Below are 13,459 nucleotides of genomic sequence, written 5' to 3'. Positions count from 1 at the left end.
TCCTCCTACACAGCTGTTTCTGTTTCAGTTAATGATTGTGTTTCAACCTACATATTGAATTGATGATCATTAGCACCTGTTTGGTATAATTGTTTAATCATACACCTGACTATATGCCTACAAAATCCCTGACTTTGTGCAAGTGTACCTAGAAGAATTGATGCTGTTTTGAAGGCAAAGGGTGGTCACACCAAATATGGATTTGATTTAGATTTTTCTTCTCTTCACTCACTTTGCATTTAGTTAATTGATAAATATAATCTATTAACATGTCTATTTTTGAAAGCATTCTTACTTTACAGCATTTTTCCACATCTGCCTAAAACTTTTGCACAGTACTGTATATATACACACACACACACACACACACACACACACACACTAAAATCATTTAGCTTGCTTTATTTGTGCATATAATTAGCTTTGTGAATAGAGCGACCACTACTTCATTTATGCGCATGGTGTGGCTTCCCCCTGCCATGCAGTAATTCTAGTCATTTACAGCCATTTAGTGAATGAAGCCCTTGGAGTCTATTATTATCTTCACAATATAGATCAATTTCAGATAGCCAGTATATATAAGTTGTAACATCCAACTGATCTCAAAAAGTGGCCTTTACCTTTTTTTTCCAAAGCAATATGAAGAGCTGCATGAAGAGGTGTATCTCCAGCGACTACAGAAACACCCTGCAGATTGGCCCCCTTTTCAAGCAGAAGATGTGCCAGTTTATAGTCTTCCCTCTTAAAGCAGAGCTCAACTGGCGATTCTTCCACTGCCCCATATCCATTTGGAGAGGCTGGTGAGAAAAGAACATAACCTTTACATAACATTTTAAAAATAAATAATAAATGTTGATTGTTTCCAACTCAAAGTACCATTTTCTCAACTGTGGCAAGGTTAAACGGTACATAAGGACCTTTTTATGTTCCCATGTGTTGCTACAACTGTTTACGTAAGGTGTGTGTGTTTTAAATTCTATTTTTTTTTTTTTCATTTGGACCACTTTTTTTAAAAACTTTTAAATTGCATTCCCTGCCTCATGATGGCTTCCCATGTACCCGCATGGACCTCTACATATGTGAGTAGGAGGATGATGGGAAATGTAGTTCTGAGAGGTCCATGCAGGTACAATTAAAACAACACAAACACACATCTTACGTAAACAGTTGTACAAACACATGGGAATATGTAACACAATAAAATAAAAAAAGGTCCTTATGTACCCTTTAAAAGAAGTTAAAGCTTTGCTACAAATGTTTTATATTCACAAGAAGAATAAATTAGGGGAAACAAATGTTGTTTTTTTTTAAATAATTTAGTCGTTGCCAATATTTTTTATTAATTTTCTCCCCAATTTGAAATGGCCAATTATTTTTAGGTTCAGCTCACTGCTACCACCCCTACGCTGACTCGGGAGGGTGAAGACGAACACACGCTGTCCTCCGAAGCGTGTGCCGTCAGCCGACCGCTTTTTTTCACACTGCGGACTCACCATGCAGCCACCCAAGAGCTACAGCGTCGGAGGACAACGCAGCTCTCAGGCAGCTTACAGGCAAGCCCGCAGGCGCCCGGCCAGACTACAGGGGTCGCAGGTGCACAGTGAGCCGAGGACACCCTGGCCAACCCAACCCTCCCTCCCCCCGGGCGGCGCGCGTCCAATTGAGTGCCGCCCCCTGGAAGCTCTCGTCCTCGGTCGGCAAAGAAATAGCCTGGACTCAAACCGGCGACGTCCAGAATATAGGGCACAACCTGCACTCCACGCGGAGCGCTTTTACTGGATGCGCCACTCGGGAGCCCACAGCTGCCTGATGTTTAAGGTTTAACTGCAATCTTCTCTATTCTGTGAATCAATTTTATTTAAAGTGGCTATAGCTATCAAAATAATTCCCTAAATCGTACCCATCATGCCTCTCCATCTTATTTGCCCACTCATTGGTGCAGTTTTAAAAGATTCTGTGTGCTGCACTATGTTATAGAAGGTTCTCAGTTTGCTTGTCCTACTTTTTGTTACTGTTTCACCTCTTAGGTAATTTGACCTCAGTAGTGTCTTTGATGCCAAAGCATGGAACTGGCTACAATGCATGCAAAATGACAGGAAAGAAGGCTTTGAGGTGGTAAGGCAGTTTCATGTTCCATGTGAAATGACCAAGTGAGTGCAACTCTACCTAAAGCATGTTTTAGAAACAGACTTCTTTAGCCTAGAGTAGTACCAGATACCATCTCTTAAAAAGGTTTGCTTTAAAATGTGTTTCTATCAAAACTACACCATTAAGACCTGGAATGATTCTGTTAGCCACAACAATATAACCCCTTTACCTCCTTTTTCAAGAAGACAGGAAACAAGTGGGATTCTCTGGTTATCAGACTTGTTGAAATGAGGAATGTAGTGGCACAGGTTTATGTCAGAAAGGCTGAAGGTAGGAAAGAGGCCTCCCCCTTTTCTTTTCAGTTCATCACTTCTACCCGTCAGAACCAGGAGAGTTTCGTGCCACTTCTTCCTTTCAAGACTCTGCTTGACAAAGCTCTTTGAAAAGCTGACGTCTACATTGCAAACGATTTCAAGAGGAATTTCTGGGGGGAGGAGAAGGAAAGAAAACTTTAGGCTAAATGCTAAACAATATACACAGTGTTCGAAATTTGCACCCGCTCACATGCCAAATGCAGATTGATTTGATCTGGGGCAGGTACATTTCATATACTAACACCTCCCAGTGGCTCATCCGTTTTTATTGTTGGTTTCTTCTGGTGCCCAAGAATGTGGGATCTGGAGGTGTGTGGCAATGTGCCCCACCCCAGTGTGCGGCAATGTGCCCCACCCCAGTGTGCATTTGTGTGTTATATGTTGCATGTAGTGTGTTAATGTTGGTGTATTGTAGTTGGTACACGGGATATAATGCGGGTAATGAGCATGAGTGTTTAAAATGTATAATTGTATTTAGGCACAGGGATTGCACTTCACTTCACGTGCATTTAAAGTACGTAATAATATGTGAGCACTGGGTTGCACAGAATTAGTTCACGTGCTGGGTTTCATATAATAATTAATTAGTAATTGAATCCCGGCACAACAGTATATATAGATGCATGTTTTACTCACTCGGGATTGGGTGTTCGGTGAGTAGTGAACGGGAGAGAGAGGAGGAGAAATAAAGTATATTAATAACAATTGCTATTGCGTGCTGGTAGGACCAGCACGATACTTGTTTGTTTATTTTTACTCATCGTGTTTGTTTGTCTGTTAGTCCACCGTTTGTTTAAGTGTTAGTCCGTTTTGTTTGTCTATTTATTTTGGCGTAAAGTGCTGTGTGCTGTTTTTGTTTAAATCTTTTATTTGTTTCATTAAAACACTGAGCGCAGCAATTGAGTCTCAGTTTCAACTTCAGTACTGTCTGTCTGTGTGTTTCTTTCTGGCCTGACGTCATCCCTACAGCTAGCCTGTCACAGGGTGCTAGAGGTACAAATTGTTCTCTTATTAACCCTTTGCGGTCCTATGTCGGACCTGGTCCGACATTGCAATTTTCCCTTTCCGGTCCAATGTCGGACTCTGTCCGACATCAACAAAAAGACGTAAAAAACAGGTCTCTAGTCGTTTTTTCTCCGGAAAAAGCCAAGAAAACCATTCAATGGCCGAGTGAGACCGATAGGAGCCGAGAGAAGCCAAAAAAAAAAAAAGGGGGTGTATCTCATGAATACACATAGCCCCGACACCACATAGATGGTAAAAATAAACTGCACGTGTGAAAATAAATTGGACCTGACACGCCTGAGACGTGCTGAATAAATGGACCGCAAAGGGTTAATCTTAGTTTATGTATGAACACGGTAGATCTACACTGCCTGCAATAATGTCGTGAATCAACTATTTCAACCAATTTAGTATTTCAGCCTATCAGCACCAAGCATTGCCCTGCGTTTACTTTCCAATCGTCTCGTAGCAGCTGGTTTCGCTGTGATGTTTGTTCTCCACAATGTCCGATTTAAAACATGGAAAATATTCTGTAACATCCTGCACCGCAATTAAAACGAGCCTGAGTAAATAATATTTTAATTGTTAACATGTCAATATATCTATCAATACACAAGTGATATTATAACAGCACTGTTCCTTTTCACTTTTAAGCACCAATCCACATTTCTTAGACATTTATGTTAGTTTAATTGAATTAAACCAAAGTTGTGGAAGGTAATCGTACTCTGTATTTGTAGTGCTGCTGTCTTCTCTATTTATTCAGTACATTGTACGCCTTTTGTAACTGTTACTGTAGTATTCAAAATGTTTTAATCAACACACATGTAAACTGAAATAATCAATGTTAAAATGTAGCCACAGCATATAATCTCCAGTATATAGTTTCTTTAGCAAGTGTCTATATCTGTGTATAAGTTACAGTAGCGACAAGCACGATTTGAAATGTTCTTGTTAATTTTGATACTTTAGTTCCTATAAGTAATGTTTTTTTATGGACAGTCAAATATGAATTAATGTTGTATTTGACAACTGTGACATTCCGCTACTGTTTTTAAAAGTATATTTGAATAAAATTTGACTATTTTTACTATAGTTGTTGAAAATATTTTAATGCTTGTCGTTTTTGAATTACTGCAATAGTATTCTGTAATGGAATGTATACAACAGTTCCATTTGTGAATAGAGCTATTAATGAAACATGTTGAATAGAAGGATAGAATAAAATCAGCTTTGTAGTGCTGAAGATTAATAAAAAAAGTACTATATTTGTAATTTACTACTGAAAGAAAAAAGATAATTTTAGATGGGACAGTGTACATGTTTAGTATGTTGCATTTCCAAAAAAAAGAAGAAAAAGAAGAAGAAGAAGAAATGATCTCTCAGAAGTAACAAATAGCAAATTTCAAGCTAACTATCAAGGGAATCCCACACTGAAACATGGTGGTTTGCTTTTTTACTTTATTTTTCTAACTCTTTATGACCTGTTCAATGGCCACAATTAATGTCATTTTTACATGTTCCAATAGTTGCTTGTTTTTGCAGTATATACTCTATTAAACATACATTGCAACACAATGTATGTTTATCTATCAATAAACATTATACTGGGGTAGTAAAATGTGTGTGGAGTCGTGGATTATTCCATCCATTACAGCGGATGGCTAGTGGATGAAAAGCTAAATTTCAAGCCTGGTATATATTTGAATATACTTTTTTTTTAATGTCACTTATTAAAAGTATAGCAAACAATAGCATAACATTTCATGCACTTGGCTGTGAAAACCAGTTCGACAAATAATAACAATGTACCAGAACTGTTTTGTTTGTCCAAAGGGGAAACTTGCCTTAGTTTGCCTGCTAAGTCTACAATATGTAGCAATAATGATAGATGCTGCCATCTAGTGAAAGGAGAAAGAACTACATGTCACCGAACAATTGGTATCAATTGTGTAACATTTTAGAGCTTATAGGTTATTAAATAAAGAGTGTGGCTTGAGTCATTCATGTAGCCAGATGTTAAAAATATATGTGGCAGTGAAACTGTAATTTCACACCTGTAATGGAACTTGACAGTGTCACAACATACAGTTTTTTTTTACCAAATAAAAAGACAATTTCTTAAAACAGTGCTGTCTCGTAATCATGCAGAAATCAAAAGTCCAACCTGAACATGTGGAAAGGTGCTGCATGAGGGGATGCACTTCTGGTCTGTCGAGCAAATGTTGAATGTGTTTCTTATTATTCGCCGTGCAGAACTGAGCAAAGCTTGCAACAGCTTCTTCAAAGGTCATGCTCTTAGCATTGCTGGTTGTTTCTCCTTCATATGATAAAGAAGCTGGGAAAAAAATGGGATCATTGGAATAAAGGTGTACCATGGGTTTTGTTTCCAATATCCACAGGATGAACCTCAGTTCTTACTCAGCACGATGGTCTTGCTGCAGACATATGCAATCAGAATACAGCAGTTTACCTATAGTGTTTTAAAATAATATATATTTATCAGGAAACCCCACAATTCTTAACACAATAAAAACACAAGGGAATATTAAAGCTAACAAGAGCAACTTGGACTTCAAAGCATTGGATACGCTATCCTTTAACTCAGGTTCTCGATAGTTTGTTGTTCACTTGCTTATTCTTACCTGCAGATTGCTGCAAGGTGACTCTGGATGTCTGCTTCTTAATTGCTTCCAGAGCTTTGAAGTTCTTATTTTTCTTTAGATAATCAGCTGCTAGTTTTTTTTGCCTATCAGCAATGTTTGGATTAGCCCCCATTCCCAGCAGCATATCTACATGATCCGTCTGGCCTGTGAACACAAGAGAGTTTTAGCAATACCTGAACCATTTCTAATCACACAAAAACTTTTTAACACTAGCATGCAAAAATACATACATTTCTGTGAGTATCTTCGATCCCTCGGAAAAGAAGCAACAATGTGCAAAAGCGTGGCGCCATTCCTATTCTGCTCGTTGATCCGGTGTCGCAGAGCTGGTTTCTGAGTGAGCACCATCTTTATCAGTTCGCTTTCTCCTTGATTTAAAATGAATTAATCAGAAGTTGGCTTGGTACATCCAAAAAATCCCAACAAAACATACATAAGGCCCATTAGGCTTGAAGCTGAAGTCTACTCACCTGATTTGATTGACAGTGACATAATGGCATGAAGTGGGAAATCACCAATACTTTCTATGCTGGCACCATGGCTTACAAGCCACTTGAACAACAGCGGTAACCAATCGATTCTGTAGTATTGGCTGGCTATATCAAGAACGTGTTGCTGCAAAATAAAACCACAGACATTAAAGACTAAAACTGTGGCAAAAAATATATATATATATATATATATATTTCTTTCTTTTTTTATCCACCGTCCCCCTATATGTTTATGATAGTTTTTAATGCAATTACTCTATGTATTATTATTTTTCTTTATTTACATCACTTTATCTCAATTCAGGAGCTGCTCTGTAGTAGATCAACCAAAGTGTCTTTATTGAAGTAAGAGCTAGCCCTAGTCACCTGCCACTTTAGAAACAATGGGCTATATTCTTGAATATCTTCTAAAGAAAAAAAAACAACTTTAAAGTCTATTTTCAAAATGGCCGCTCCAATGCACTGGGGTTTGAGATCTGTCCTCTAAATTACTGCAGCAATTTAAAAAAAAAAAAAGCGCTCTGGCTTTTCTGTTCTGCACGACATTATGGATTGTTATTGCTGTGTTACCTGTTTCACAATGTGGGCAATAATCCTTACACTATCAGATTAGTGCACTATAACAGACCTTTTGAAAAGAGCTTTTAAACAGACTTTAAAGTTATAAGTGTAAAAAGTTGTCAGGATGTTAACAATGAAAACAAAAATTACAGGTATGTTATTCTAAACAGTTAAACAGCCAGCAATTTCAAACCTGATGAGACGGTATAACCAGACACACTCTGTCAATGACAGGCCACGAACTGGGAGACGTGTGGCTTCTAGGGCCCGGAGACCACTGAACAGGCAGATGCTTATCCAGACACTACAAGAGGAATGGGCCAGGATCCCACAAGACAACATCCGAAACCTGGTGCAAAGCATGCGTTGCAGATGTACTGCTTGTGTTGCTTCCAACGGTGCCACACACGCTACTAGCCTGTGACTTTCACAGTGTCCCCCGTCCCCCCATAACTTCAGACAGTAAAATGTCAATTGTTAATCAGCACAATAAAAAGTCACTGCACCTGCTCTAAAACAGTTTGTCATTTTTCAATCACATTTAGAGAATTCTATCCAAATATAAGTGATAAGTGTCGTTTGATGCTCAGTATATAATAACTGAAGAAAAGCTCTTGAAGTCATTGAAATAATAGCCACTAATAATGATTAAACATCATTAAAAGGTAAAGGTAAGGGGGAATTTAAAATAAATATGTATTATTGGAAGCTACTTATTTTTTAAAAACAACTGAGATCCCCTGATTTTGATATTAATAAATAACATGCTCTAATGAATGTCCTTAGAAAGTCTCATCACAACAAGAAATTAATTGTTTTGCGAACCTACCTCAAAGAGGCTCTTCATGGAAATTTGAGACGCACTGAGATCATTTGGTAACAGGTTCATTCCCACTTCGATTAAAACCCTCAGATGCTGGACACAAAAAGAGTAATCAGAAACAGTGTAAAGATGTAACATAATTTACATTTTAAACTTTAAAGTCAAGATCAACAGTACTTGTTAGTAACACGTGTAACATGTTAAAAAGACTGGTGTCATTGATATGTCCAGCAGTTAAAACCATGTGGCAGTGATACATTTATTTTTACTGGATAATTAGCATACAACGCCTATATAACCCTGCAAATATGAAGTCAGTACCTGAAGTCAGAACTTGAATACTATGTCTAGATTCATTTGTTACTCAAATTCATTGGATTTTTTTTTATCCAATTACCTGGCACTGTCAACGTGTTTACAAACTGTCAGACTGTAAATAACAACATGATAAATTTAGTAGTCGGCAATTGTTTTTTTTATCATTTTTCTCCCAATTTAGAATAGCCAACTATTTTTAGGCTCAGCTCACCGCTACCATCCCCGTGCTGACTCGAGAGGGCGAAGACGAACACACGCTGTCCTCCGAAGTGTGTGCCATAAGCTGACCACTTCTATTCACACTGCAGACCCACCATGTAGCTACCTCAGAGCTACAGCGTCAGAGGACAACGCAGCTCTGGGCAGCTTACAGGCAAGACTGCAGGCGCCCGGCCAGACTGGAGGGGTCGCTGGTGTGCGGTGAGCCGAGGACACCCTGGCCAACCTAAGACCCCCCCCCACCACCTCCCCGGGCAGCACTCGGCCTATTGTGCACCACCCGCTGGGAGCTCCCATCGGCGGTCGGCAGTGGAATAGCCTGGACTCGAAACAGCGACGCCCAGGCTATAGGGCCCATTCTGCATTCCACGCAGAGCGCCTTTACCCAATGCGCCACTCGGGAGCCCCACATTACAATAATTTTAATGTCAAGACTTACCTGCCATAAGTTTTTCCTGGCTATTTTCTCAATAACTAGTTTCCATATGTCAGTGCTGTATCTTTTTTGTAACACTGATACAAGAACCTGATAAAACAGGCCCCCTTAAAGGAAAAATACATTAATAAAAACAAGTTAAAGATGGCAACAACAGTAAAGGAACACAACATTTGCATCTAATAGATTTATTACCGTATTCCTTTGAATTAAGACACACTTTTTAAATCAATTTGTTCTTCTCAAAAATGGCCTGTGTTCTAAATTCAAGTATAGTAATGCGTGTATCACAATCAAAATACATGATTGCCAGAGTACAAGAACAGGAACATGACTGACATTTTCAAAAAAGCATCATTAGCTTCATAAAAGAATTCAAAGAGAAGCTTTTACAAGTTCAGCATTTTGTTATTCGATTAGTTCTATCAAACAGTACCAGCTTGGCCAGATCTGCTGATCAGACCCGTGTATTTTTTGACAAGCAATACCACAGTTTACAAAAAGAAAAACAGGTGTGAATAATCATGACTGGAAATGAAAAGCAGCACATAACTCTAATGCTGTTGTGACAGCAGACAGCCGTAAACTGCCTCCATACGTCGTTTTCTTATATGCGTAATTGGAGTTGCATCTTATGCATCTTATGCATCTTTATTTTATGTTGTATTTTTTCCTCAGAATGAGGGTGGGAAATGTGGGCTATGTCTTAAATTTAACCCTTTGCGGTCCATGGTCAGACTGGGTCCGACATTGCAATTATTCCTCACAGGTCCTTTGTCGGACTGGGTCCGACATCATTATAGCAACGCAATAAACGGGTGTCTAGTCGTTTTTCCTCCGGAAAAAGCCGAGAAAACCATTCAATTGCCGAGTGGGAGCGACAGGAGCCGAGACAAGTCGAAAAAATTTTTTTAAAAAAAATAAGGCGTATCTCATGAATAGTCATACATGGCATCAGGTATCAGATAACGGGGGCGGTCGTAAGTAAACAAGTTGGCTGACTGAATCAGCACACAGAAAACACGGACATTTGCAGAGCTTTTTTGAGATGTTATAGTTATAAAATAATGACTTGGATTGCATTATTGAGGAGTTTGGTGATAAAACGAGTGATCCGGAGATGATCGATCGGTATGTACGACTATTATTATTATTATTTATTTCTTACATAGGTGAACGCTATAGCAAACGAAAGGGTGGGGCGGGGCTGGAGATGCCTAGTGAGTGCTTTGTTGATATGCAGGGCCATTTAAACCCGTTTGACTGAAAAAAAATACTTTTAAACAGCGCATCTAAAATTAACTGCGCGTGTGAAAATTAATTAGACCTGGCGTGCCTGACGCGCAATTAATAAATGGACCGCAAAGGGTTAAAGGGATATATCTCTCTTTTAAAATCACCTAATTGAGGTAAAATCACATAAAAAGGCTCTGTGAGTGTAAATACATATTAATCATAACAACGTACCCATTTAAACTGAGCCTATTCTTCTATCATCTATCAAGTAACTTGCAACAACTCTAATCTGTTTCATTTTAAGTCCACTGAAAGTAAGAAAAATGCATTAAAAAGTACCAGTTCTCTTTTCAGTAGCTGTGACGATCCCAACAATTAAGTCTGCAATCAAATCCCTGTGGGTATCAGTTCTTACATAATCCAAGCCTCGATGAAAATACTGAAGTGCTCCATCAAGGTTCCCAATTTTAAGTAAGGCACTGCCTCCCCAGTAGTGTGCCTAAAAGAAAAGGTATATTTATTGGAATACGCATGTTAACAGTTGCAACATCAGTTAACAAACTGGCCTTTGAATTTTAATTTAGGTTTCTGTCATAAGTGCCTCCAATTAAGTCCAATTAAGTTGAAATAACACTGAACACCTAAAGCAAAAAGGCAACATTAAGAGAGGGATAGGCAATGAGACCAAACTGCTCTCTCAGTCCTTTAGAGGGTGGTCCTTTTACGGCAGTTTCAGGCATTGATAAGCTCACAGTGCCACTGCTTGTTTGGAAGAGGAGCCCATGTTTGAGATATAAACATTTACAGTATTTGGATACTTATGACGATTAAGAGACGTTATTTAAAAATACAAGATCAAATGTTACTTTCATTATAAAGGCCAATTCAATTTGTGTTAATCAAATGGAAACAGGAATACAAAAGTAAATCAATTACCTTTATAAAAGAGGGATCCGTTTCAATGGCATGCACAGCTGAGAAAAACGCTTGTTGCCATTGTTGAAGATGGTAAAAGCACATTGATCTGTTGCAAAACAATATGGCCACTTCTTTGAGAGGACCGCTGTCAAAGAAATATAAAATGTTACCTAGTTAAGCCCAATTAAAAATGATACCCGAGATAGAGGTAGGTTATTTGACTAGCATGCATGGGTTCAATTATATGTTGTTGGACAGGGAGCTGTTTCATGTTCCCCAATGTGAGTTTTATTTATGAATTTTATTTATGAGTTTTAGTCAATTTCAATGTACATTTTAGAGGGAGGGAAACATGATGGGAAAAGTTCAATTAAGTGAAGAAAACAAAACCAAAATTTACAGCAACATTTATTTGGATTTAATTGAAGACACCACACACGTTTCTTGCCAGGAAACAAAAGGGATAACAAATATCACATGAAAGATAAATTCAACTCAGAACAAGCATTACCTTAGATTATTACAATTGACCAAGAAGTGCAAAGCACCATCATATTTTCTGATTGCTGCAGTATACCGTCCATGTTTGAAATCTTCATTACCCTCAGCTTTAAGCACACATGCTACTGCAAAAGGATCCATTCTAAAAATCAGAAAAAATATAAATACATATATTTAGATGAATAGTACTTGTAATGCATTCTCCAAACATATTTTGTATGCTTACCTGGGAACTGCAAACACACAATCAAAATAAATAATAATAATAAAAAAATAGTCAAGGCTTTCTTAAATTTGTAGATCAAATTTCCATTCTTTATTATTTATTATTTAAAAAGAACAAAGTTAAAAACAAAACAACGCTTCAGCCAGATGGCCTTCTTCAAGAATGGAAATTTGATTTACAAACTATTATTATGGTGTTGCACCTCTACTTGCATTCATCGTGAACAATAGTGGGATATTTGGGATACTGATCCCAGAGGTACCCCCCAGGAATGGAAATACTGGTAATTAAATAAAACAGTCGCTGTGCGATACAGGCTACATGTTTTGGTCTTTCTTAAATTTGGAAATTTGAGCCCCCAAACTGGACTGATTCTGGTCTGGATGTAGATATCCAATACCCATTACATACATATCTAATACCTGTGGGCAGATAGAAGTGTTCAAGAGCATCTGGAGTCGTGTGTCAGAAATGAGCAAGTTTATGCCCGAATTTCTGATGATTTGAAGCAAATGGAAAAAACCACGGGTACGGTAATGTAGCAGGGTGAAGTCTGTGCTGGCTATCTGACTCATGCATGATCCTGCATATTGGGAGCCTTGTGGGAGCCGCCTGTCAATCATGGGAATGACACAAAAAGGTGGGATGAGGGTGTGTCGTCTCTCTCTCTCTGAATGGCCGAGAGGCGGGTCTTGGGGGGTCGCTAGACCAATAAAAGTGACTCTTTGCTGTTCCGTCAGTGTCTGGAGAAAGAGAGCAGAGAGGGGCAAGCAAGCCCGGCCGCAGAAGACAGTCGATACCTATTATTTTATTACGTACCCGAGTGGGATGTTGTCAGATTAGCTGGGGAATACTGGGCAACCCCAAGTGTTCGTGAGGGATCAGTACCGGAGAGCGGAGGCTGAGGGACGCTGCAAGGAGCAGCACCTTTTATTTGTAATTTTGTTACTGTGTTTTATTTTCCTTTTTGCTTTTGCCTTGTTTCTGGATAATTATTTGCAGCGTCTGTGAGTTTAATACAGACTGTCAACTCCTACCATTGCTGTTAACCTGCGAGCTCTACCCACCTACCGTTGTCAGTATTTGGGCAGCTGCACAAGAGCGTCATCTACTGAAATATATAAAACGGTGCATCCCCTTGATGTTTCAAATAAACTTTCTGTCTCCTGTGTTAGTGAATTCCCCACACCCTCCCACAAGTGGTGTCTGCGTGTGATTCACTGGCTCTGTTTAGACACGCATTGCAATACTGGGAGCGGAATGGATCCCAAGCAGTTTGCCACTATGATGGACCTCTTGCGCCAAATGTTGATGGCGTCGTGCAGAGAGGTGCAAGGGCTGCGGGACAGGACCCCTGATTACAACGGCCCACCAAGATGACGGCACAGGACCATCCAGAGGCTTATCTGGACGTGTTCAAGGCCATGGCAATGTCAGAGTGGGCCAGGAACCTCCTGCCTCAGCTGACAGGGGATGCTCAGGTCGTGGCGAAAACTCTGTCCCTGGCCGGGATGATGGACTACCCCACTCTAAAGGCGACTATCCTCACTCGAGTGGGGGCTACTCCAGAGGGCTCCCAATGAAAGTTCCGGGAGGA

At 39.3% G+C, this 13,459-nt stretch overlaps 1 protein-coding gene across 1 annotated transcript in view; it reads right to left on the bottom strand.

Annotated features, from left to right (window-relative positions):
- Nucleotides 1-13,459, bottom strand: part of LOC117400395 (TPR and ankyrin repeat-containing protein 1-like) — a 45,567-nt gene that overhangs the window by 19,607 nt on the left and 12,501 nt on the right. The window contains exons 2-12 of the mRNA XM_034000291.3: nucleotides 11,647-11,778; nucleotides 11,154-11,280; nucleotides 10,557-10,716; nucleotides 8,985-9,088; nucleotides 8,015-8,101; nucleotides 6,604-6,748; nucleotides 6,364-6,501; nucleotides 6,113-6,277; nucleotides 5,635-5,805; nucleotides 2,318-2,572; nucleotides 621-797 (exon numbers count right to left, since the gene is read on the bottom strand). Of these exons, the coding sequence (XP_033856182.3) occupies nucleotides 621-797; nucleotides 2,318-2,572; nucleotides 5,635-5,805; nucleotides 6,113-6,277; nucleotides 6,364-6,501; nucleotides 6,604-6,748; nucleotides 8,015-8,101; nucleotides 8,985-9,088; nucleotides 10,557-10,716; nucleotides 11,154-11,280; nucleotides 11,647-11,777 (1,660 nt within the window). The 5' untranslated portion in view covers nucleotide 11,778. The remainder of the gene's footprint in view (nucleotides 1-620; nucleotides 798-2,317; nucleotides 2,573-5,634; nucleotides 5,806-6,112; nucleotides 6,278-6,363; nucleotides 6,502-6,603; nucleotides 6,749-8,014; nucleotides 8,102-8,984; nucleotides 9,089-10,556; nucleotides 10,717-11,153; nucleotides 11,281-11,646; nucleotides 11,779-13,459) is intronic.

The sequence above is a fragment of the Acipenser ruthenus genome, chromosome 4 (genome assembly GCF_902713425.1).
Source record: "Acipenser ruthenus chromosome 4, fAciRut3.2 maternal haplotype, whole genome shotgun sequence".
Taxonomy (NCBI): Eukaryota; Metazoa; Chordata; class Actinopteri; order Acipenseriformes; family Acipenseridae; genus Acipenser; species Acipenser ruthenus.
The sequence above is the reverse complement of the archived record's forward strand: the minus strand, read 5'-3'. Positions and strand labels throughout refer to the sequence as shown.